General features: G+C 38.8%; 1 protein-coding gene across 1 annotated transcript in view; it reads right to left on the bottom strand.

Annotated features, from left to right (window-relative positions):
• SVEP1 (sushi, von Willebrand factor type A, EGF and pentraxin domain containing 1) overlaps nt 1–26,849 on the bottom strand; it is a 125,453-nt gene that overhangs the window by 49,012 nt on the left and 49,592 nt on the right. The window contains exons 6-23 of the mRNA XM_042829491.1: nt 25,130–25,309; nt 20,560–20,757; nt 18,064–18,182; nt 16,522–16,651; nt 15,757–15,864; nt 15,385–15,516; nt 13,815–14,009; nt 12,561–12,682; nt 10,560–10,668; nt 7,973–8,164; nt 7,469–7,702; nt 6,831–6,992; nt 5,932–6,093; nt 5,449–5,610; nt 3,417–3,511; nt 2,191–2,287; nt 1,364–1,477; nt 416–529 (exon numbers count right to left, since the gene is read on the bottom strand). Of these exons, the coding sequence (XP_042685425.1) occupies nt 416–529; nt 1,364–1,477; nt 2,191–2,287; nt 3,417–3,511; nt 5,449–5,610; nt 5,932–6,093; nt 6,831–6,992; nt 7,469–7,702; nt 7,973–8,164; nt 10,560–10,668; nt 12,561–12,682; nt 13,815–14,009; nt 15,385–15,516; nt 15,757–15,864; nt 16,522–16,651; nt 18,064–18,182; nt 20,560–20,757; nt 25,130–25,309 (2,625 nt within the window). The remainder of the gene's footprint in view (nt 1–415; nt 530–1,363; nt 1,478–2,190; nt 2,288–3,416; nt 3,512–5,448; nt 5,611–5,931; nt 6,094–6,830; nt 6,993–7,468; nt 7,703–7,972; nt 8,165–10,559; nt 10,669–12,560; nt 12,683–13,814; nt 14,010–15,384; nt 15,517–15,756; nt 15,865–16,521; nt 16,652–18,063; nt 18,183–20,559; nt 20,758–25,129; nt 25,310–26,849) is intronic.

The raw sequence follows: 26,849 nt of genomic DNA, 5'->3' as shown, positions 1-26,849 counted from the left end.
TAGGAAAATGTGAAAAGTGAAAAAAGTGACATTTTGTACCTTGTCAAATTGAGGATTTCTGTTGAAATACAGAATCTGTGTTACAAGATCTGACGAATAAAGAAACCGCATGTGATTTTACTTTTTCTTAACAAATTAATTCAATCAATTGGAATTGCATTGTTCTTTCCTCAACACACAGGAAGTTATTGGCAAGATCTGGAATAGAAGACCAATCACCAAGTTGGTCTTCTGAAGCCACAGTGTAGCACTACAGGGACTCTCAGAGACTACATGAACCTGCAGAAGCTAGCATACCAAATCAACACACCACATACGTAACACATAGCAGTGAGACTGAAATACTTTGGTTAGGGAAGGAAGACATCTTTTTGCATTAGAAAGAAAGAAATCTGGCTCACAAGAAATAGTGTACCTGTGAATCCTTTTGCACAAGTGCACTGGTAACCATTCTTCTCGTCGACACAGTGACCTCCATTCAAACATGGACTGGAGTTACATTCATTTATATCTTTCTCACACAAGAGACCTTCAAATAGCAAAAGGGCACAATCAACACAGTCTGGGTTTACATGATGTGGTGTTCAAATACTGAGGGCAGAACTGCACTGCAATTCTTGGATAACAAAGGCCTGATGAAATCAAGTGATAAAACTCCATGTTTGACTGCACTGTTAAAAACATTTGAAACAGATCATTTGTATTACTCAGCTGATGAGATGTGGAACATGCCAAGACCACGGCTTGTCTTTATAAAGTTTTAAAAATACTCAGCAAGTGTTGCTGTCAATATACGCGTGGCCATAAACTGAACAAGGGAGTCCACTTCCTGGTGGAAAACACCAGGTCTTCCTTTTAATCTGCTGCCAAATGATATACTCTAACAGCTTACTTTTATCTTTAGAAATTAAGTACTTTGGCAAAGTACTGAAGCATGTTAGTTTCCCACATATTTCAACATCTTTGACATGCATGCAGGTGGCAGTTAAAAAGACTGAGGAACAAGATAAGAGAAAAGCTATTCATTAACTCAGGGCGACAGTAATGCAACTACATAAATGCTTTGTCTGATCAAGCCATATTCAACTTCACAAACATCTTCCCTGTGCTTATTTACTAATTTCCTCATCTTCACTCTTTATTTCCTTTTTTCATCTTCAGAAAATATCACAAACAGAAGCACATGCTCTCAGAGTGACTGTCCTTTTTATTTCAGAAGCTACTCATGTACAGTACAACTTTCTTCTGGCCTATATATCTGTCTGGTTTCCTGTTACGGTTTTATTTAGCACTGCCCTGTTGTTCTGCATTATCTACCTAGCACAGAAATAATACGTTTCTGAAGAAGAAACAATTAAATTACCAGAATAGCCTGGCTTGCAATGACAAACAAAGGTCCCAATGCCATCTTTACACACTCCATTATTGTGACAAGGAGAGGATTTACATTCATCCATTTCTGTTTCACATTTCAAGCCTACAATGCAAAATAAAGGATTGAGAACATGGAAACAAAACAGGAAATCATTCAAAAACTACAGAAGTTACAATTACTTAATGCAGCAAAATACGATTATCAACTGTGGACATTAGTAGATGTTCTAGTTATCTTTTCTTAGGTTGTATTGTAACACTGACCTGAGACAAAAAGCTGAGACAAAAAAAATATGAAGAATATGAGACAACAGTCTGATCAGTTCCAGATGGTAACAGTTAATATTCTATCACAACTAACAGATCAAGAACTTTTTGATAACAAGTTATCTGTTTGCTCTGGAGCAACCATCAAGTTTACAGGAAGAAGAAAGAGAATATCTGGTGGAATTAGCTGTTTCCAGTGCAAACTAAAGGTTTTGCTAATCATAAATATCACTAAGCAAAGAACTTTCAAATCCACAAAGCTTTGCTCAATCCACTCATACTGAATTCCATGGAATTTTTTATTAAAACCACTTAAAGAAATCCCACTCGTAATTCCCTTTTGACAAACATCATATAATTCAGCAAGAACATGAGGAACTATTTCTTCTCTTTTAATACTTCTGTGTTATAAATCTATGACAGACATTCCACTTATTCCACTATAGTTAGCCTACACTCTTGCACTGAAACGTTCTGCTCCTTTATCTTTGCTCATGTTAAAGACCTGGAGCCATCTTAGCTTTTCCCTTTGCTTCCCTAATTTTTTACCTGTATATCCAATTGGGCATATGCAAATATATCCACTTCCCAACTGTTTGCACGTCCCATTGTTGTGGCATGGCTCCAGGAAACATTCATGAAACACCTGCCACAGGTAATAACAATACAAGTACAGTAAATGTGGAACAAAATATTCTCACTCTAAACAGCACGCTCTATAATCAGTGTGGAACTTCGATTGTAACTTAACTTCTACTCTTTGTCTCCTCTACACACCAATTACTCTTATTTCTAGAGAAGAATGCGGATTACTATTTTTAATTACCAAAACATGATCATCATGGCTCCTCCCCTCGAACTTTCTGAGCTATGATTAACAGCTGAAATTTTATACTATGCTGTATTTTTTATGAGAGTTCTCTGCTTTGCATCCTTTTACTCAGGCTAATCACTTCCTACTTCCTGTTACTGGTCATTAAGTGAACTACTGGTGGGCTTCAGTGAATGGTGTTATTTTTTCTCAGCTTACAAACCTGAATTCAGAGAATTCCTTGACTATGTGGTCAAACACAATCATGGCAGATAAGTCTGTCACCTAATGGGAACCATTATTTAACATCTTTTCTTATCACCAGTCAGCTTTGCTCCTCTAACACATGGTCTTCACTTGTGATTCATATAAAGCGGCCTTGTCTGAGTTACAGACTGGGTGATGGGTAAGGCAGCATCTGTGACACACACTGTCAGTAGAATAGTTTCTATTACATGAGGACTTGCCTGTATTTCAACAGCAGTACTGAAAGCAGAAGGGAACTCTGCTTGCCTCTCCTCAAGTATATCTGTACGGTAATGAGCAAAATAAAGATTTTATAACTGAACTTAGGTTCCTGGTAGTAACTGCTACAATCCAGCATGTGAAAGCCATAAAATGACCAAGTACAATCAACTTACTTTTCATGGACTGGCTGAACTCTCTCCATGGAGTTTACACTTCTTATGTAAGTCTGATAAATTTCTCAGACATCAGGTGAAGTCTTTAAGTCCAACATTTAAGACTGCCAATGAGCTGATTTGCCCACTTTTATTCACCAGAAGTGATTTTACAATCAGAAAGAGGATCTGAAGGTACCCCTAACAATCATCACTATCAACTCTTCAGGAAATACAGTCAGAATAACAATTACATTTAAAAAAGACTTATTAATTTAGTACTGACATAAGATGTGTGGCTTCTTTTATTAGAGGCAATACTAGAAAAGATATCTTGTCCTTGCCTGACTGCTGACTTTGTACTGTTTGCTGATGTTTTCTGGAGAGGCTGGTATCATCATCACACTTTCCTCAGCAGCTGAGAAAGTAGAGCCAAAACCTAAAGGGGAAAGATACAAACATACTGTCAATAATACTAGATCGTAAGGTCTGTATTCTATGAGGGCATCAGAACTGCATTCTAGTAATGCATCTAAAGAGTCTGAAAAAAGTGAATTTATGGGAATAAAACCTTAAATTCACAGCAAGCATGTAGCATTTTATATTTATATATACAATATATATTTGTAAGTTTTCTAAAATACAGGTATGTAAGTATACATGTCACATGTATTTATACGTGCATATGCATACATACTTTCTTTTGTATATATATCACAGTATCACAGAATCATAAAAATCATAGAATTGTAGCATATCCCGAGCTGTAAGGGACCTACAAGGAGCATCAGGTCCAAATTCTGGCTCCACACAGGGCTACCCAAAGTCAAATGCAGTGCCTGAGAGCAGTGTCCAAACATTCCTTGAACTCTGGCAGCTTAAGGCTCTCTACAACCTGAAAGGAGGCAGTGTCGATGTGGGGGTCAGCCTCTTCTCTTGTGTAACTGAGATAAGACTAAAGGGAATGGCCTCAAGTTGTGCCAATAAGGTTCATGTTGGATATGAGGAAAAACATGTTCTCCTAAAGAGTGGTCAGGCACTGAATGGGCTGTCCAGGGAGATGCTGGAGTCACTGTCCCTGGAAGTGTTCAAGAAACACTTAGGTGTTATACTAAGGGACATGGTATAGTGGGGAAGTTGGTCAGTGGTTGGACTGGATGATCTTGGAGGTCTTTTCTAATCTTGGTGATTCTCTGGTTCTGTGCTCCCACTGCCCTGGGGTGCTATGTCATGCCCATATTTCTCTGGGGCACAGCCTTTCCTTAACCCCAAAAGCCTCTCCTGATACAGCTCCATGCTGTCAGGCCCTGTCACTGTCAGAGAGCAGAGCTCAGCGCTGCTCTCCACTCCCTGCGAGGAGCTGTAGCTGCCATGAGCCACTCCTCACACTTCTTGTCCTCCAGAACCTTCTCCATCTTCGTAGCCTGCCTTTGGACACTCTCTGATAGTTTCATGTCCTTTTTGTACTATGATGCTCAAACCTGCACACAGTACTCAAGATGAGGTTGCACCTGTGGAGTGTAGGGTAGGACAATCCCTTCCCTCAACCAGCTGGCAATGCCAAGCCTGATGCTCCCAGGATACAGTTGATCTTTCTGGCTGTCTGGGAACACTGCTGACTAATATCCAACTTGCTATCTATCAGAAACCCCAAATCTCCTTCAAGGAGCTGCTCTCCAGTGTCTCATCCTCCAGACTGTATGTATGCCAGAGTCACCCCTTACCAGGTGCAGAATTCAGCACTTGCTCTCGTTAAACTTCATGCTGTTGGAGATTGTCTAGATTACTCTGCAAGGTCTCTCCACCCTTGATGGAGTGAACAGCTGCTCCCAATTCAGTATTGTCAGCAAACTTGCTCAAAACACCTTCTATTCCCACATCCAAGTCATTTACGAAGACATCAAAGAGAAATGGCCCTAAAATGGAGCCCTACTGATCTTTGCTAGTGACCAGGCACCAGCCAGATATAACACCATTTACCATAATCCTTTGGGCCTAACCCATCAGCCATTTGCTCACCCATTGCATATACATATATAGTATATATAAAAGTATATATAAACACACATTGTACACATACACACACATACATAGTGTGCACAGGTATATATGTGCATACATACATACATACTCTGTATATCCATATGCTGTTATTGAGCCATGGTACATAACACACAGTTATTCCTTCCACATAGCACAGAGACAACACCAGCATGCCAAAATAAAAGTGAACACCACTCCTTGAGTGGGAATTCTACATTTGTTCTGACAGTTAGTGAAAAATAAAAAACAGGATCTTTTCTGTTAAGACTACTGCTGGCCATCCTTCAGATGTTCTCTTTGCTTGTTTTTTTCAGGAGAGATAATTTGGCTTACTTGAACAATCTGTGATGGATCTGGCACCAATGATTGTTGTTGTTCCATAAAAGGGACACGACAAGCAGTAGGACTTTCCTGGGTCTGGCTGATAATAGTCTCTGGGACAAGGGTGACAAGGTGTCAAACCTGTACGAGAGAACTCCCCTGCAGAACATGGTACTGCAAGAACAAAAAGGACATTTTTTTTGGAAAGAGATCACTTCTGCTGACCCTGCATCCTGCACCCTTTCTGAGCACTTCCTTTCCTTCCCTCACAGTTCCTTTTTAGATTTTAAGGAGTGGGGTGAAACCCACTGGGAATTAACAACCCTAAGAGATGTTTATTTCACTATTAGGTGAAAAGTTCTTCTCAAAGATCTATTAAATATCTTGAAAGTATTTCTTTCTATTTCTTTTCTGATAGAGACAGCTTTCAATGCAGCTTCCTTCCCCTTTTTTAAATGTAACTGTAGAAATTTCATAGACCTATCTGTTACACACCTCCACAAGCTGAGACATCTACTGCACCTCTTTTTACCGTCGAGGTATCTTCTGGGCAAGAGATGCAGTTCCTGGATCCAAATGCTGGCTGATATGTGCCAAGAGGACATGTTTCACAGGTCTCAAGACCATTAGGTGAATATGTTCCCTGCTTGCACTGAGCTGTGAGGCAGAAAAAATCATAAAAAATAAGTAATGTCCAAATAGGAAACATGACTTCTAACCTCTGAAAAAGATGCTGAAATCATAATGCAAATTACAGAAACTTCTTATTTCTTGAATTTATGCTGAAGGGTTTTATGCATACAAAGAACAACAACAAAAAAAAAAAGGACTTGTGCTAAGCTACTGATGTTTGTGAATTATTAATGAATCATCTTCACAGATGATTTAGATTATCACAGATGATGAAACTCAGTTACTCATTTTTAATGAACAAAATGAATAATAAAACAATAAATAGGCAATGAAATTAACTTTTTTTTCAGAACAAGCTGCAAAGAGATAGGGGAGCTGAGGTGCTCAAAGTCAGACTACTGCTTTGCAATATGGAATGCAAAAACTCATCTAAAATCACCATAGGATAGAGAGAGGTGGGCAAGGACAAGAATGGCATTATTTTAAGTGTGTTAGTCCATGCAAAATGAACTGAAAATCTCACAGAAAGGAGATAGAAATGTAACAAAACAAGAAGGGCCAGCTCTTCTTAGAATATCTGCCTGAACATTGTGCATGCTACAGAAGTGGTAAAAATGTGGCCTTTTCTCTTAACATATACACATGAATGGTTAGTTAGGACTAATTCTTGTTTCACAAGTTAATCTCATTCCTGTAATGAGGACCAAATGGATGGCACTAGGCAGTCAGAGATGGCTGTCTGAAAAAGATAAAGTTCTCACCTTTGCATTCTGAAATGCTCCTGGAGTGTAGATACTCAGTGTAACTACCAGATGGACAACTTTTGCATTCCAGCTGCCCTTCCTCATCCTGGTAGGATCCAGTCCAGCAGCTTTCACAGGCATGATGCTCCAGGGAGTAATAGGTACCCAAAGGGCAGTTGACTGTAACGTTGGAAACATAAGGTTCCCTCAGAACACATAATCATATATTCCTGTTTTGCCTCTGGAATTCCCATTTAATCAATCCCTGTTTATATGAAATGTAACTCTGTTCCTCAGCAAACGGGAAAATGCACAGGAAATGGAATCCAGTTCCCTATCTCATCCACAAGAGTAACAACGTTAAAAGACTGCATATCAAGTACTGCTTTCCTGAGTATCACCAACTGTGTGGATATGTCTGATTTCCCCATGGGAGTGGAATCCTGAGTACAAAAGCATCCCTTTTCCACAAGCCTTGGTTAGGAACATAAACATCCTCTGGAAGTCAAACTGTGCAAAGCATTTTTGGAGTTTATTGTTCCGGGAGACCACAAGCACTGGAGTGTGTCAAATCATTATCCTCTGCAAATATCCTCTAAAACCTTGCTTTTCAAAAAGATTTTAAATATATGTGAAGAGGAAGTCCTCTGGCTTACCACACATTCTCCCCTTCAGCACAGAACCAGGTCTGCAGAAAAGGAAAGCCTTCTCTGTCTCCAATGAGTTGCTGTCAGCTACAATGAGTTCAGATGCAAACTGAAAAGAATACATGGGTTCCTTGTTGAGAGTCCTATTCAGCCTGTTTGTTATCGTCTCTAGAGTTTTAAGAAGTCGTTTCTGGTTTTCCAGTTCCAGTGTATCATTCCTTTCATCAGGCAGTGGCACGCTAGCTGGGATTTAAAAAGAGAACACAATAGCACACAGATTTTAGAGTCAGCACTTCCAGCTTGCTCTGAAGAATATCTAGAGTTCAACACTCAGGCTTGACAGTTTGAAGCATAAAGCTGGCAATGTGAAAATGAAGCTACGAGTGTCTCAAGAAAACTGTTGTCTGCATCTCCAGCAGGCATTCTGAATTGAATGCAAAGTCTTGCTGAATGTATTAGGAATATTTATCTTTTTAAGAAAGTTTAGAAGGAGGCTATTTTGACTTCTCTCACCTGTGATGTTAAATATTAACTTGATTTTGTGGTCAGTCATTGGAACATTCAGCTTCTTATGCCTTTTGACTCGAGTAGGTGCTGCCTTTGCAAAAGCAGAGAGATGCTTGGATAGGCCTTCTTCCTGCACACTGTCAAAGAAATCATCATAGGAATAATCCAGCTGGTTTGCCGCTCCCCAGCCAGCAGGTCCTGTCAGCCATTTAAAAAGAAAAAAAAGAGAAGCAAGATCATGTAGAAAATAAGCGCTTGTCCTATAAATACTTATTTCTGAAGTACATCCTCAATAGAACGGTGCCTGACTGAACCTCTGGACAATATGTGTTGACTTGCCTCTGAACAAGTGCCTACTGCAATGTGACTGACTGAAGAAAAAAAATCTCAATACTGATATCTGTGTATTTAGCCAAAGCCTTAAAGAAGGTCTGATATAAAATTTATTTTAAAAAGGTACTCATAAAAACGACAGTTATCTTCCCCTCAGTCTTGCATGGGCCCTCATATGCTGGCAATACCTGAAACAATTCTGCACTGATCTCTCTTCTTCCTGCTCAGATGCAGCTAGCATGCCCAAAGCAGCATCTCCAAAACATCCCTTCTTCACAACTCCTGGAAGAGTTGTACAGTCATCTGCCTTCTCAGAAAAGGCTGGTGACATCACCCAATGCGTTCAGTCCTTCCAGACAGGCATTTCTTGTTACATATGGTGATGTAAGTTCACCCTCAATCAGCTTGCTCTGTAAGTAATCTGCCTTTTCATGAATATAATTAGAGGTACGCAGTCTATTTCATTCATCTATCTGTGAAATAATGTGAAGGCATAAAAAAATTCTGCCAGTTACCAGGTTAAGTCATCTGTCTTATAACTTACAGTGGAAATAAGGCAATTTAAACTCACAGAACTGGGGCTGAAACTGTGTGATTACTCCATAACAAATTTTCTAAACTGTTGTCTCTTTTAACTCGAGGAGAGTTCTCCTCTCCAGCCTGCCCAGTGTAATATTACGACAAGCTCCAGAAAAACAGCAATGAGGTAATTTTGAAAAGAGATCAACATGAGCCAGAAGACAATAGAACCCTGTATCTCATTTTCTCAACACTGTTTCCTCCAGGTGACTTTACAAATTAGTTCCTCTTATCATCAATATTCACTCCTCCCTGATGACAACTCGCAGATGTCCCCTAGTCTATCCTCTAGTCTCCTGTGTCTAATTGCAAAAAAAAAGTCCTTTAAATTCAGTGAAGAATGTCTAAAAGTGAGAGAATAAGCACTAAGCTGTACTGAAGTAATCCCAACATGAACTTACAAAGGAGTCCTATTAAAGACTAAGTGTTCTGATGTTGGGGCCAAAATGCCCCATGCTAAGTCTGTTTTTAACCTTACTTCTTTAAGTAACACGAAGGGACTAAGAAATCCAAGGACAAAAGCAGTACAACACTAATGCTAATCAGTATGAAAACTGACTGAAAATGACAACCTTCTTGGCATATAGCAAAGTGGGAGTAATCACTAGGGCTGCCATAACTTCCACCCCAACATTCAAAAAAACTACCCTTTCTAACAGTTTAATTCTGGCAAACAGCTCAGCACTACTTGTACACTCAATTCCTCTGGATGAAATGAAGAGAAAATGGGACAAGCAAAAGTGCAAGAGCTCATGGGTTGAGAACCAGACAGTTTACTACATAAAGCTGCATGCACAAGCAAAGCAAACCAAGGAATTCATTTACTGCAGCTATTCAGGCAATTACAGGCTCATCACACAGACAGGTTTCTTGGGAAGGCAAACACCATCTCTTTGAACACCATCTCCTGTTCTCCTCTCCTGCAGTTTACTGCTTAGCATGATGCTATATGGTATGGGATATCCCTTTATCCAGTCAGGGTCAGCTGTCACGGCAATGACCATCCCAGCTCCTGGTGAACCCCAGGTCCTTGCTGGCAGGGCAGAGTGAGAAGCTGAAACGACCCTCACTCTGTGCAAGCACTCAGTAAAGAAGTCTGTATGTTATCTCTATTTTTTATAAAAAATATGGCAGCATACAAGCCCCTGTAAAGAAAACTAACTCTACCCCTGTCAAACCCATGACACTTTGCATACAAGAGGTTTCACAGCTGACAGGCAATCTTATGCTTTGCGTGAACACTGCAAGGGTTAACTGTGGACTGAAACCAACACCAAAGACAAAAAGTGACTCTGTTTTCTTAACAATCTCTAGAAATATCTGCTGTGCTTTTGCAGTGTTTTGGTTTGAAAGTGTTATGTTTAAAAAAGTTGCTTTCTTCAAAGGTAACCAAGCAAGTCAGTAGCACTCAGCATTATGTGTGCATGTGCATGCTTTTTTTCCTCCCTATCATGAAACATCTCAGTAAACTCTTCCTTCTCATATGTACTATACAGGAAGCACTACTGAAAACAGAGAGCAAGCAGTTCCACAGTAAAATGTGTTGCATAATTTCTTAGTATCTTAAGAATACTCTATAATTTTTTAACCATTCCATGCAACACATTGCAGTATTTCAGAACAAAAGGAACTACACAACATTAATCCTGAATGGCTAACGATCTGTGCAATCAGTAGTTACCAATGGCAAATCCATTTTCATAATCGTAATTGTACTCCAAGCAATGTTTCTGTGTCTGATCTTCCAGTCGGCAGTCAATATCATCAACATCATTACAGAACGATGGGACCTTACAACATAAAGGAGAAGAGCATTAAAAATACAGAATTACATAGCTCACCCCCAACTTAAAAAAGCTGTGTTATAACGTAAAGCCCTGGCCCTGTTCTTTCTCTGGCACAAGACTTCTCCTTTCACACCTGTTATAATCACAGCAGTTGCCGAGGATGCAAGTTCTGGATCTCTGCAAGTGATTTATTTAATTTCCTACTCCGGAACAGCAACAGCTACATGCTGCCCTACAAGATAAAGGCTGTTATTTAAAAATGATTGCAAAAGCCTCTCCTGAATCAGACTACCAAGAAAAGCATTTCCAGAGAAGTGAACAATTCACAGGACAGAAGTGTAGCTCTCCATTATTGTTTTGATGAGTTCTGCTGGTAGGAAGTTGCAGTAATTTAGGCCTGCTCTTTCTTGTTCAGTTTTCATTGTGCTCTACCCAGAAACCACAGAACAGAGAACTACAGAAAACTGACCAGTATTGATAGATTTTCTCTCCACAAAGGCAGTGGACATTAGAAATGAACAGACAAATGCATTATTTTATAAAACCTCTATTTCTTGTTTCTTCTAAATTGATTTCAAAGAAGCTGGTCTCTAGGATTTATTTTGGGATCGGTTTATTTTCTCCACATTGCTTTTTCATTGGAAAGATGGCTTCTGCTGATATGGTCCCCCTTTTCCTATCTCTGTTATAGTTACATTTTAAAGTTATTGGGAATAGGAACAGACATAATCAAACTAACCTTTTCAACTCTTTTCCAAGACTGCTGCATTTTGATATAACTTCCTGAGCTGGTCACTGAACATTTTTTCCTATTTTCCTATTTGCTTGCTGATACTAATAGTCTAAGCAATGAAACCTAGTGGTAGTTGCTAAATAAGCTCTTCAGAGAAGAGAAGAGAAATAAAATTAGCCAAGATTTTTCTGCTGGAAGAAAACAAAGCTGAAGTAAGTCAAGAGAGTAACAGATATTCACGTCCAAGTGTCAAAGATTGCCTGGAAGTGTTATTTGAGCTTTGAGCCTTCTGATGAGAAACACTGACAGGGATACCACAGCTGCAGTAGTCTGTTCAGTAGCTATATATGCTAATAATGCTTTTCAGTTACCAGAGAAGCTTACAGCACAGAGGCTTTGTTCTGTAAGAAATCTTTAACTGCCCAAGTACTGTGCTCTGCAACAATACCATCACATGGGGCCCAAGCATCAGCTCCTTAGACCACAACACAAAGGCCTGCTGCTTCTGCTTCACAGCTGAGGACAGACTCACGGATTAAGAGGGAGAGTGGTAATACTGAAGTGAGAAGCAAGAGACAGTGCAGAGAAGGAATGTGCTATCCCTTCAAATAAACTGCTGTGCAGTACTTATTGATTAGAACTCAAAAACTCAAGAAACTTGAGCAAAGTATTTAAATCACTACCCTGGATATAAGTGCCTAGACTTGAGCACCAAATGCAGATTTTATCTCTCTGTATCTCTGTGCATTCACTGTGTTATCTGGATGAACGTTACACATAGTATTTGTAAAATGAACGTATTTTATCATTACATCTCACTCTCACATACAACACTGCAGTTTCTGAGTAACCAGCAGGGATTTTCAAAACTGCATAGGTTCTCTTTAAAATCTTACAAAAAATCTGTGAGTATCAAGTCCCTAAGCTGTGCAGACATTTCTTCAAGTCTTGTCCCTAAATAACTTCTAATTGAAGACGGAATGAAAATGTCAGTGCGTCAGCTTTGTTTTTAAAGGAGGTTTGTCATCTTCCGAAAAATTACAAATCCCATTTCCAAGCCGCTGTTGTATTTTTCATGTACAAAAATAGACAGCTGGGAAAAGTAACAAGAAGTTGTACTTTTTAAAAAATACGTAAAAGGAAGCAGCATTTACTAACCTACCATTTTACCAAGTGCACTCTGGAAAGCATCAGAAAAGCCATTTAGAAGACTGTTGTCATCACATCGTGTTGCTTTGTAAAGCATCTCGAAGGATTTGAACCCATGGTTTGCGAAACGATTTACTGAAAAATGTTGGAGAGTGAAATTTTTGTTGGTCAGTGCAATAGTTTCAGAGGACTAGCCAAAAAATTGGATTACACTAAACTAAGAAGCACTGTCTTTAAATCAACCTCCCCCCACCCAGCATTATATACAAGAAAATGTTTATTTTTTCCTAAAATGTAACATTATGTAACATTCATTTCTCAGACAATTCAGACAAATACAAAAGTAGACTAAATACTTCTTGACAGACATCACATTTTCACAGTACTTTAATGGGAAGGCTAATGGATATTAAAGAAAAATGCCTGTTATGTATCTATTTTAGCATTTTAGTAATGGAAAAACTTCCCAGCTGTCACAGTCCTAAACCTCATACTTCTTTCTATTGAGAGAGAATCAAGTATTGGAAATCCAGTCACTACAGCTGCTAGACTAAATACAAAAAAACCCCAGAATTTAAGCAAAGCGAAATTCTTAAGGTCCAAGTTATGGGTTTTGATCTGTTAGATGGCTCTGAAATGTAATTCTGATTTGCCCACAGTTGAAACATTGCTCTTTGCTGAAACAAAAAATCCACTCTGATGAGAGTAGATGTAAGCTGGTGCCAGGATTGGTTTTTCAAGCACCTCTCATACTTCTGTTTTTAAAATGTCACTAAGTCCGAGAAAGTCCATAGCTCATAGCTTTGTTACTGTGTGTCTTGAAGGAAATAGATAAAAGATCTGATCTGGCAACAAGTAGATATGTAATTACAGCATGTACTGCTTTCACAAATACATCTGCACTTTTCATTTTCAAACATTGTTGAAATTATTGTTGAAAAAGTACTCTGAGTGTATGCACACAAACTACAACATATTTCAAATGCCAATTTGAACTAATGACAGGTCTCGTCTGCTCTGCCATCTTCGCTAGCTTGCTTGCTAGCAGGATACAAATTGACTACTGTTTTTGTATTTCAGAGAACTTCTGAAATAACACTTCTAGGGACTTCTGAGTATTCATATTTGTAATGATGTGAGAGATTTATTATCAATATACAGTAGTCATAATTCCTAAAATATTTTTATTTAATTCCTCATTAGGACCATTGTTGGATGAGCTGCAGATTCATTTCACAAAACATAAGCTAAAAATATTAAGACTTACAAGAGCAGTCGGGCCACTCTGGAGAGTAAGGTGGCTTCCAGACACCATCCTCATATGCACAATAGTAGTTTTCACTTGATCCCTCCGAGAAGCTATAACCCTCTGCACAGTGCAACTTACAATTAACACCCACTTCATCTGATGTGCACGTAAAATTGCCATTCACAGGCTCAAAGGAGATTTCACAGGGAGAACCTGAGAAAAATACAAAGACACGAAGGAAAACATGCAGTCACACGATGAATTCGGAGAATTAAATAAGCAAACAGGAAAGTAGTACTGGTAAGGGTTTTGAGAGCTGCACATGAAGCCTGTGTGTTATTTGTTGTGTCCAGAAAATCAGAACCAGGGCACTGCTAAATTCTTCTCAAACTTCCATAAATGTGAAGGTTTTTTAAAAAATGTGATACATATAAGAAATCAAATAAACCCTCCAAAATGCAAGGCTCAAACCCATCTGTACTTCTTATTCAAAGGTGCACAGTCAAGTATGTACCTACTAAAATACTACAAAAAATTAGTTAAAATTTTTACATGCATTTTCATACAATGAATTATAGTAAACTATGTTGTATATTGAATTCAAAAACTAAGCATTATCCATTCTACACTGCTGCAACAAGACACAGATTTATCAAAACAATCTTAGGAGGAACTGACTATAAAATCTCAGTTATGATCTATTTTGCAGGCCAGAAGAAGACACAGTGAACATCTGAGAATATGATCTCATGAGCACCAAAATCACAAAAAGTTTGAAGTGGTGTAGACCTGAAATAATATGAATTCTAAAAACTGTCTTTTTCTTGCTGAGATTTACAAAAGCAAGTCAGACTGTAGTACATCCATCTGTAATTTATCTTTTGCAAAGCTATGACCAAGAGTCCAGTTTGCATAATTCTAAATATTCACTAACATTTATTTATACACACAACCAACTGAGACATTAGGCACTAGAGAGCAGAGACAGTGTACAATTTGCATTCTTTATACACCAAATTATTGATTTGCCTTTAAAGAAGAAGGGAAACTGTGGTGTCTATACAAGCAACACAAATGCATGAGTATAAGAATAGGTACAGCTGGTTTCCAAAACCTAGAGTGTTCCATTATCTGTTACAGTATTCGTAGGTGATTACAAAAATGTTTCCACAAGGTTATCCTTTTTAAGAACAGATTTGAAGTTTGACTTCAGTAACCTCTACTAATTCATTTCACAACATATTTGTACTGAGAAAAAAAAGGATCAACAACCAAAAGTTTAACTGCTCAACAAACAGCGATTTCAGTGTTTTTACACCTAATTTGAACGTATTATTCAAATTATTCCAAATTCATCACTGTGCTTCTTCACTCTGAGAAAATTATATAAACATCCTGACTGCCCTCAAGTTACTCCAACAGAAACCAGGAATATCTAATTAAGAAACTGGGAATATCTGAATGAAGAAACGATGTAGACTTGCAACTTTTGTAACATTCAGTTAAAACAAAACAATGTACCTGGTCTGAAAACACCATGGCTTATGTGCTGTTGAACTGTAGCAGCAGCAACAAAGCTAATACAAACCTTTGATGACAACATGTATTTCACATGTCCTGTTATTGCCAGAAGGATCCAGAGCTACATATTGAACTGTTGTTTCTCCTTTGGGAAAGAGATCTCCAGGTTCATGACTCCTAGTGATAGTCAGAGGAGCACCTAGAAGAATTAAAATAAGAATTAAAACAGAGAATTAAAACATCAGTGAGCTATAAAGGGCCACTCACACTCAATCACAACAAATGGAGAAGGAAATAGTAGCACGTATTCTTAATTATACGTTCTTAAAAACAAATTATTACAAAGACAAAATCCTAAGTTACAAGTGAATAAGGTAGAGCAGGTTGGACCTCCCTACTCTTCACTGTTCTGCGCATGTTTGGGGGTATGCCATCTTACCTGAATTGTCTGAAAATTGTGGTTCTTCCCACGTTGCTGGGTATTCATTCTCCACTGCCTGTATGGGTGGTGGAGATCTGCATCTGTCAATTACAGGAGGTTCTGCATCTATAGAATTTGAAAAGTTTGCACGACATTAGCTAGCTGAGCTGCAGCTACATTCATAAAATCCACAGTCAGAATTCAATTAAAGAGCAGTTTTAAATTTGCATCGGTAAATACAATATAGTTAGAAGTACACCTATATATAACTGCTGCACCTGGCAGACACCAAGCAAATGGCATGGCATTAACATAAGAAAAATTCTTCATCTGGATTCATGGTTTCTACATTCTGTTTGCTTTCTCCAAAGCAAACCTTGTTTAACAAGAATGCTGAATACCAAAGCTGTCTGGTAGAAAGACATGAACAATGATGTGCATCAGCAGTGTGCAGGAGATTAGTAAATTCTTATAGTTTTTCAAGAAGAAAAAGAAAAAGATGCATATGATAAAGGTTAAGTCATAACAAAGAAGCATTTAATCTATCAGTATAAGGAGGACTCTTAACATTCAAATAAAACAACAGAACAAAATAAGAAACGTGGGAGCAATGATTGCACACTGTGTGTACTGTGGCCCAAGATCAGCCATGCATTTATGGAGATGACATTACCCTTGGGTTTATCCAAGCAGTCAGTGGAGGTCACACTGATTCACAGTCTCTTTGTGCACAAAATAAGAATATTTCAACCATAACTGACTCTTCTTCCCCAGTGAACTTACCAATCACCTTGACACTGAACGTACAGCTTGCCTCATTGCCAGACTTATCGACTGCTCTGTATGTAATGGCAACTTCACCAATCGGGAGAAGATATGGTGGTATGAAAGCTGGAGTTACGTGCACTGAGACCTTTCATAGGAAGAAAATTGTTATTTAAAAGGGGAAACAGGCTAGTATTCATGACACGTGATTCAAGAAACAGGCAAAAAATAGTATCCTTTAATGTTGATTCTGCTCCTATTTGATGCTCGTAGCCTCTTCAAATAATGAGGGTGGACTTTGCAACAGAGTGCCTGTCTTCCCCTCCTTAAGATTACTTCTAGCAACAGGGGTTTACTCAGTCAGGATTTGGACCCCGATCTGCTGCATTACAGCACTGTGCATTAAAACAACCTGAGACTGACTTCTGTCTGCACTATACACTGCATACAAGCTATGCTAGCTCAAAACTGCTTTGTCTTCATTTCATACCTCCAGCTGCAAGGGCAGAATACTTGAGAAACGTATGGAAAAGGCAGCTGTGGATCATGAGCACTCAAATACCTAATTTTAATCTACATATGTCAATAACATACAGACATATGGAAACATCCTATCATCACAAAAGAAACCTGCATTTGTAGTTTATGACACCTACACGTGGACCACAGCTCCCTTGTATGGACTAGAGCTGTGTTAAGAAACTTCTCTTTGAGAGATCTGGCTTCACATCAGCAAAATAGTTTAACTGTGGCTTTGACAAATCTGCTACAGCTGAGTGTGAAGGCACCTCATTTCTACAGGTCATCAAATGACTCTGTGTCAGCAGTGCAATAATGTATGATCAAGGCTGTGTTGCGGCAAAAAGTGTGAATTTAAAACTCTTTTACTGATGTTGCTCACAACGTGAAAAGCTCCTTTATGCTTGCAGCAAATTCAGAGAATACACAGTCATTCTCCTTCTGACTCAAGACAATGCAGTCAGTTGCTGTAATTTGATCATTACCCAGTAGGTAACACTACTTCTTATGAAAAGCTCTGGAGCAAATTTTCCTTGTAATGTACATTTTCAGACCTCTGACAAACGCAGTACCCAAAGGCCTATGTCTGAATATTGCATGGGATAGGAAAACGACATTTTTCTTTCTTGGGTGGGAAGCTGAAGCACATTTTTACTTATTGCAGTCTGCTTTTGCTAGCCTTTTAGATTGATGAACTGATTTACTTCCTTCTAAGAAGCATTTATTAAACTTCTTTCCATTCTAAGAGATCATTTTTAAAGCAGTTGTCTCTGCTTTATAAACAAGGGCACATTCTTTCTTTAGACTACATACATTAAATATATGAGATTTCATGTGCTTAGACACCATGCAGAGTGTTCTGTGACTGCATGACCTTAAAAACGACAGAAAATGCTGAATTCTCAATATAAAATTTTTCAGCAGCTTTTTCTTCTACTCAAGCTTGTCAGAAGAAATAAACTCCAGTGATTCAGAAAATTAATATGAAATAACTAGCTATAAAAAGACAGCATCTGGTCAAATGCATAGATTTTAACCTACCTCATCTCCAGAGTTATCCCCAGGTACTGGGACCTGCCAGCTGATATTAGCAGAGTTCTGATGTTCCAGAGTCTCAGTCTCAATATTTTGTGGACACTGGATCTGAGGAGCTTCAATATCTGGCCCAGAAAAATGAAAACTACTTTTATATATGGTATTAAAGAAATAGAACCACTATAACGATTAGACTGCATATAAGTACTGCTTTTTTGGCACTTCCTGGAATATACATACACATCTCTGCAAAGTCTCCATCTCTCCCTTTTTTTCATTCTTGCCTGCAGACTCATACATAGACAGTAAATTATTCTGGGGTAAAAACAGCTTTTGGCTGTATTTTTGAACATCACTTAGCACAGTGATAGGTTACTACATGCAACCATGAAACAAAACATAAATAAGACAGAATTAATTGTTTTCTCTTATTATTTACCTATTCATCACACAAATATAGTCATTAAGAAGCAGTGGCTTTTTTTTCCTTTCGCTGCCCACATATATGACACATGCTGCAGGAGTGGATCTGAAACATCTGTCATCAGTGACTTACAAAAGATTATTTATGACATGACATATGTACTATGAAGAAGAAAACAGTCAATCTCAAATGCCCAGGAGCATGGTGACTTGCAAAAAGCAGTGACAAGATTTCTGGCACCAGTTACTGGGAACGTTCTTTAGCAAACACCTTCTGGAAGCTACAATGTAGGATTAATGGGCTTTTCTTGAGACATATGTGACTATGCTGGATGGTTTGAAAGTATTAGTGGTAGAACACTGGTAACCACCACCATCATTTAGGCATCACATTTCTCTGACGAAGTACTTCTTGATCTCGCAGGCATAGGGCCTCTCAAAACATTTGTGGTTGTGTTATTTTTCAGCTGTATTATCTTTTGATAAATGGCCTTTGGACTCATGAGACAAGGACAAAGGCATTCGGCTCTGAACTCATCCATGCCCAGGAGGCTTTAAAACAACTTGGGACTGATACCAGTTACATTTTTATTACTACATAGTTCCAGTAAAGACATAAGTCAGGCAATTAAACTTCTGTAATTGAGTGCAAAGCAATAAATACAAGTGGTTTTGTCTTCCTCTGAAGTCATTTTGATGAAAATTTTACTAGAAGTGCACTCTTTTCATAACTACCAGTTATGAATTACACTTCCCTGACCACAGTCTCAGGCTGGGGCAAATTCCATTTAAAAGTGAAACTCTGCAGAAAGACTAATAAATAAGTCAGAAAGGAAAAGGCTAGTGTGAACTGGCCAAATATTTTGGCAGCAAAATAGAGAAAATACCAAAAATGAAAGCAATTGAGAGGCAAATATTCAGTTTTACTAGGGAAGAATAACACTCAGAGGATCTTGGATTCTCTTTAGATTTTTATGCATGGTAATATCTAAAAGCTTGAACCCAAGCCATGCTACTTTATCTTAATCCAAACACTTAGCTTGTAGCACTGTGCTTGGATCCCATCAAATATTAAAAACTGTGGTTTGGCACAGATTTTTACTAGATTCAGAAAAACAATGTGGTACATAACATAGTGGGAAATGGTATCTTTAAAGGATAAAATCACCCTGGTCACTGCAGAGGAAAAAGTTCCCATCTCAGTTTCTGTACTGACTTGGCATGATGATTGCTATAGCTGTTTTCTGTACTGTTCTTTCATGCAGAGGCTGGTAAGGGCCTCCATTTGGAGTGGAAGCATTAATTCTGAGAGCACAATGGTTCATGAAGAAGTGAAGAACACACTCCCAGCACAACCACACTTTCAGTTGCACCTCCTTTAATCCAAAGCTGAATTTCTTCCAACTCACTGTGCATGTATGTAAAAGAATAAATAACCTTACATTTCCAGAAGAGGTGGGCAAACATACCAGAATCCTTCAAATGCATACAACCACCTTCTGCTCACCTATAAATGGTGCACAGTGTCAATCAGTTTTGGTTTTGACTCACGTGGCTGTTATCCTTGTGCAGGTTTACTGCTGTGGTCAGTTCAGAACCAACTGAAAAGAACCATACTTCTACACCATGTGTATCACCTCAGGCTTATAGGTCTGCTCAGACTACAGGGCTTTCATACATCTGTGCTCAACCAGTAGAAGCAGCATTACTAATAACTGTTTTAATAGGTGTGTGGGTTCCTCACTGGCTATCTTTAAGCTAAGACTTTTCACTTTTACTTTGAAAGTTCAAATTTATCTTCACATCAGGCCACTGCAGGCAGCTTCCCAACAATTGACTTAAGAAGCTGCCAGCAATGGTTAATTCTAAGATAGCACTCAAGCAACCTCTGAATTTCATGTCAGTATTACATACTACAAGTAAACCTGAGAGCCAAACTATAGTGGTACAGACAATCCTTCTCACAGACTGCTTAATTACGCTTTCCACAGTTCCAATCTGTCTTTACTCATCTGTTTCCTATGTACTTTCCTCTAGTCCTGTATGCATACACAGAATCGACTTTGTGCTGGTCTCTACCTTTACACAGAGCATCCTGGATGTCTGCACTCCATCTCCCAGATGAAATGCACCTTAATTCTTCCCTAGCTCCAGACAAGATGAATCCTCGGGGACAGCTCAGCTGGCACATAGTCCCAGAAACAGCTGGCTCCAGCCCACATTTTGGAGGGTGAATTGTTACACCTGCTGGTTTCTGGAAGACAGGGCAGTGCATTTCTACAAGAGACCAGAAAGGCACACATTTTAACTGACTTACATAAAAATATATATTCAAACAAATTCGTAAATAAAGTCATATGGTATCTAAGAGGGAATACAAAATACACAGACTTCTTAAGAGTATACATGCATGGTGAGTGCATAAAGACAACAGAAAATGCTTAAATTTTGTACTTTAGTGCTGAATGAGCCCCCTGGACATCAGGTTCTGTTAGAGCAAGTCCAGAGGACAGCCACAGAGATGATCAGATCACTTGTCCCGTGAAGACAGGCTGAGAGAATTGAGGCTGTTCAGCCCAGAGAAGAGAAGGCTCCAGGAAGATGTCACCAAGGCCTTTCAACACCTGAAAGGGCCTACAAGAAAGCATGAGTGGAACTCTTTACCAGGAAGTAGAGTAATAAGACAAGCAGTAATGGCTTTAAAGTAAAAGAGGGGAGATTTAGTTTAGATGTAAGGACGAAACACTTTAGTCAGAGGGTGATGAGACCCTGGCATAGCTGCCCAGGGAAGCTGTGGATGCCCCAGTCAAGGCCAGATTGCTTGGGACCCTGGGCAACCTGGTCTAGAGGAAGGTATCCCTGTCCATTGCAGGCAGGTTGATCTAGGTGGTCTTTAAGGTCTTCTCCAGCATAAACTATTCTAAGATTCTTTGCTTCTATGATCTTCATGCCCATGCTTTTTGCTGTGACAGAAACACTGCTTTTCCTGTGGCTGCACTATATTCTACTCTCTCCCAATTTTTTTTTTTTAAACAACTTTAGCTTTCATGAATGCATTTGAAAGCATTCCATTGCTTTCCAGATCTTAAGTGCTGGATAGAAGTAACAGGCTTGCATTTGTTGCCTTTTTGTACAACTTTTACAAGAAATAAAAACGAGAGGCAGAAAAGGAAACCCTGCCATGACCTCACTTAGTATTAGGGACATGGCATATGATTTTGCCCACTGCACCCTCAAATTGAATGAAACTAGGCTTGGTCTTAAGTACACCCAGATGCAAAGACTGAAGGTGACTATAAATGGCAGCTGACTATCCCTCCATGGAAGTTAGGAAGGGCTGATGATTACTTCAAGGCTTAAAATCAAGGTTTTGAACTACTTTGTTACCAGCATTTATTACAGATTCTGAAGAACATTTGCACTGAAGTGTAAATTTGCAAAAAATACAGTTTGCAGAACCAGGTACTTCACGAAAACTTCATTCAGTTTTTGAGCTGCTGCTTTTACCATGTGAAGCAAACAATGTAATTTCTATTTCAAACATTCAGTATGAACAAACAAAGGGCAAAAAGCTTTATCATGTTAATTTGGCTAGGCAGACTTTCAGTAATTTTTCTTAGGACAATTAACAAGCAAATACACAAAGAAAATGATCCATTAACTACAGCTAATTAGAAGAACTGTAACTCTTCTGCTAGTTACTGAAGAAAGAGCCTCTACACACAGATACAAAGAACAACTCACCAGTTACAGAAGGCAAAGTGCTATTCATCTCTTAGCAATGGTTTAATGACACAGAAGTGATTCACATTAAAACACTAAGTATCCGTTTTCTTTCCTCTTCCAAAATATGCAGCAAGTCATTGAGAACTGGTTCTTCTTGAAACAGATTTTAAAGACTCAAAGAATTTTAAGTATTTCCTGCCCTTAAAATTTCCAATAGTGAAAATTTGTTTAAGGTCTAAGCAATTAATAATTGCAACAGGCTGCAGTTTTGGAACAGATATTTCAAGAGGCTGAAGAGATTCTAAATGTTAACACACTCATTTCAAGCAGATGCTGCTGGCTATAAAATGTAGTAGATCAACTCCATCAGTAAAAAAAGTCTAACCTTGGTCTGGTCAACACAGGAAGGACACTCACAAATAGCAGATACCAGAAGAATCAGAAAGAGGGAAAAACAATTTTGGAAATACAAACTAAAACTTCACAATGCATGGTACTTCCAGGGAACAAGTAGAAAAAAGGCTGTGAAAGGTGTAGGCATGAGAAATAGAAAAAATTCTTTTCTGGCTAAGTGGTAACAACCCTCCTGATAAAGATGCTTCCAAGTCTACCAGCAAGATCACCACAAAGCAAAATAATGAAATGTCAAAAGTTCAGATAATCTGCGGTGTATCCAGCCCAAGGGAATCTTTTAAAGGTAGTTTTTACTAGGGAAGAAGAAAGTTTTTTTATCTGCACTCAGATACACAATTTGATAAAGCTGACATAGGAGGTTTGGGCTCTGTGAGAAGCAGAGTGATACAATCTTTTTAGGTCATTTCTCACCTGGGATGTTCTCTGACTATAAGAGGAGCTTCAACATAGTAACTAAAAACAAGACCACCAACCAAGTCACATTTCTTTACACACACATTTCAGGGAAAGAATCAGCTGAATGCCATTAGACTTATGCAGTACTAATTTTTTTTAACACTAGATGGCATCAACACTGTAGATGCCATCTGCACTCTTAGCTTTATTCGTGAACGTTTGAACAAACCAAGGAGAACAGCATCCTGTAAATATCATCGATTTTAATGTGCTGGACATCAATCCTTCACCAGTGGGCACGGAAACACCGGAATATGATTGTGGAAATATATATGTATTGTAAACTGGACAAGAAACAAGCATGCTCTTTTAGCAAATATTTTGGTTTTGATCAGTTTATAATGTAATGTAACCTACGCAAAAGCAACTCTTTGCAAATGGTATTTTTCATGAAAAATATCTGAATTAAAAACACACACAATTGCCAAACTTACACTAACTTCCACTTAGCAGCATATGACAACAGACCTCACAGGAGTGCCTGTAAACAATTATGTTACAACCCAGATTATGTCACGACACAGTGGCACAGCGGCAGTTACGGATGGAGATGGTTGTAGTGCAGCCTTACAGATCTAACTTTAAAATACAGTAAACTTCGCAGTGTTGTCCACTCAAACTGAAGAGCATTCAGAAAAATATCCACAACTTACTGTGAGATCCAAGCAGTATGTTACAAGATAAGACAGTGAACTTAATCTCACTTCATTTTTCAAATAAGAGATGGAAATGGATAAATCATCAATTACATACGCTTAAGTAATGAAGGACTTCTGGTGTCTTTCATCTAGCAAATGACAAATAGTAGTTAGAAATGATGTACAAAGGATGTTCTTGAGGAGAATATGCAATTTGAGTCTATTGATTTGTATCCTCCCCAGAATGAAATGCCACAAGTCTGCACTAGGCCAGAATGTCAGCAAGCTTGATGGCAGAAGCTGCTTCCAGCTCACACTTTTTCCTCTGGGACAACTAAAGCTAACTTCCACACTGGATTTTCAGACTCAGCAGAAATAAACCATTGCCAAGGGTAATCCAGAGATTGAAGTAAAATTGCATGGTGTGAAGAAATCTGATACAGGATAGAGCTGGATTTTAATAATCAAAATGCTAAGCTAGGAAGGATGAATTCAGCTGATGAATATAGTTAATTTTCCAATTATAATCTTCCAACAGGATTTCAGGGACTCTCCCTTTTGAAGTTAATTGACGTTTTTCCACTAACTTCAGAAGAAAGATTAGGATCTTTTAATGAACTCTCCTGACAAATTAATACTTACGGATAATTTTCAAACACATATCTACAGTTAATAAATTTATTCTTGACTCATGCAAAGTTCACATTTTTTAGCCCTCAGGTGAACAGAAAGGCACTATTTTAACTGTGCCAGGTGATATGTATTCTACCCTAACTTTATTCCACACCAGATCAGTTTACATGAGTTAGGTATCTGTCAGTAGTCTCAAATGGCTTCTTGTGAAACCTACAAACCTTTATTTCTGTATGTAACAGAAAGCATAGTGAACAGCAATATATGTTTACGTAACTACTGCTGCACAGTTGGTGAGATCTCACAATAGAGGTTTTTGGTTCCTAATGTCTCTTAACTTATTTCCAGCCATAAGCTAAGCAAAAGTGACAGCAGACACAACTCTACTTTGAACTTGCAATGCCTGGCTAAAATACTTTAGTCTTTGGTTGAAGACCATTGTTAGCTAGCTTTAAGAGGGTAGCTCAAATCTCTGTTCACATTTAATCTGTATTATAAGCTTACAAGATGTGTGTTTCCTACAACGTACTACGGGACAATGAACCATCAGATCCAACATCTTTAGTTACTGACTGCCTGTGCTGAATTTCAATGTTAATTTGCCCACTTACTCCATCAAAAAACCCTTTTGCTCTTCCCCAGCTTTATGACCAGTATTCATAAACTATTTCTCATTCTTATCATCTAGGCCTCATCAGATACTAAAATTGATAGTGTTTCTCATGACAGCATGTTAGGAAAGGACGCACTCTGACATGAACAGACTGTGATGAGATACCTACCCACACACTTGGGCTCCTTTGAATCCCACTGTGAGGTTCCCTGGCACGTCAGTTTGGCATTTCCTTCTAGTTTATAGCCTTCATTGCAGGTCACAAAACATTCTGTCTTATAGGAGATATCAGCTGTTGAACAGTTAATGTGTCCATTCTCAGGAGCCCAAAGCTTGGGACATGTTCGAACTGCAAACAGAAAAAAAATATCACTTCACTCAGCAGCACTGAGAATCCAGGGAGCAACTCTAGCCCATTCAGGTTTCATGGGACTAGACAAGTACTGGATACACTTACTACAGTAGCTGAAACAGATTTACAGAATAGGGCTAGAAGAAGGCTAAGTTTTTTAAAGGATTAATGCCTTACTTTTCTTGAAGGAGAGTCTTAGCACATATGAGGCTAGACACCACTGACCTGAATTCTGACATAAGGCTAGTATTTCAATTGTGCTCAGAAAAGTTCCCAGCCTTTGGACACTTCGCACTGTGTAACTTGTGACAGTAAGGTCTTCAAGATGACATGGCTGCATGCAAATGGAATTGTATAGAAAAGTTTGGGTCTTCAGATGTTTCTAATTCCTTAGCCATTGTCTGAAAGTTTGGGAAATTTCTAACTGGCAGTCTAGTATGGACTGAAGATATGTCACAGAACAGGCTAAGAGCTTAATATGGCAGATGACTGCATTCCAGGGCTTGGGAATATGTTCAGGCATTGCTCAGTTTATTGATGCAGGCACAAATAAGTGTCAGAGTCCACACATCAGACTAGTGGACATGCTTCACAGTAAGAGAGAGAGAGGAAGAAGAAAGACAAGGCACTCATGGTCAACAGGACCATGAGAGAAAAAAAGGCACAACCTAGCCTGTTGGTGAGACAAAACAGACCTCTCCTAGTGTGGGGCTCCCAGCAGAGCAGCCCTGGCTGCTGCCCTGCTCCTTTCTTCTGCCACAGCTCTCAAACACTGCAAGCAGCACCATGCCAAGGAGAAGGCTGTACTGTGCAGGGTATGTGTGCAGAGGAGGAAGTGGGGTATGACAAATGATCCTCAGATTGTCTTATTCTGTTACTGAATCCTGGTGCTACACCTTAACACATTGTAGCACTGCAAATTAATCCCTGAAGAGGTGTATGATGATGATGATGATGATGATGATGATGATGATGATGATGATGATGATGATGACAATAATAATAAAATCAGTAGTGCTGGTAATGCTTTAATTTATTTCCTTTGTTTCACCACCTGAAGTTCTTCTAATAAAACTGTGTTCTTATGCACTGCCTCCAGCCCTTCTCCTCTTCAGCCAGTATCTGACACTTCTCACTTGGTTCCCTTGTGGCCCTCTCAGCGTACATCCTGCCTGGATTTGGATCCACTTCTGAACAGATTATGTGATGATGACATATACATGATGTCAGGGTGACAGCAAGCTGAAATGTACCCAGATACCTGCTGGGGTCCTACTGCATCTTTTTCCTCAGTAATTCAAGCCTCTCTTCCCTAAGATTTCACAAATCCTACAGGAAACACATATCATTGAAAAGTGCTCTCAGCCAAAGCCAATGGGTGCTGGTCAGTATCTTCAAAAGTCTTTACTGAGAGTAAAACATACACAGGGCAAACTGTGATCACTCAAAAATATAGTCAAGAAGGCTGCAGCTCCCTAAACTGTTTTCCTAGGACTGTTTCCACAGTCTCTGTTGACTTGCAGGCGGTGGATAAGCT

Source organism: Centrocercus urophasianus, unplaced genomic scaffold (genome assembly GCF_019232065.1).
Source record: "Centrocercus urophasianus isolate 14NV4802_14NV808 unplaced genomic scaffold, USGS_Curo_1.0 seq_31, whole genome shotgun sequence".
NCBI classification, from domain to species: Eukaryota; Metazoa; Chordata; class Aves; order Galliformes; family Phasianidae; genus Centrocercus; species Centrocercus urophasianus.
The sequence above is the reverse complement of the archived record's forward strand: the minus strand, read 5'-3'. Positions and strand labels throughout refer to the sequence as shown.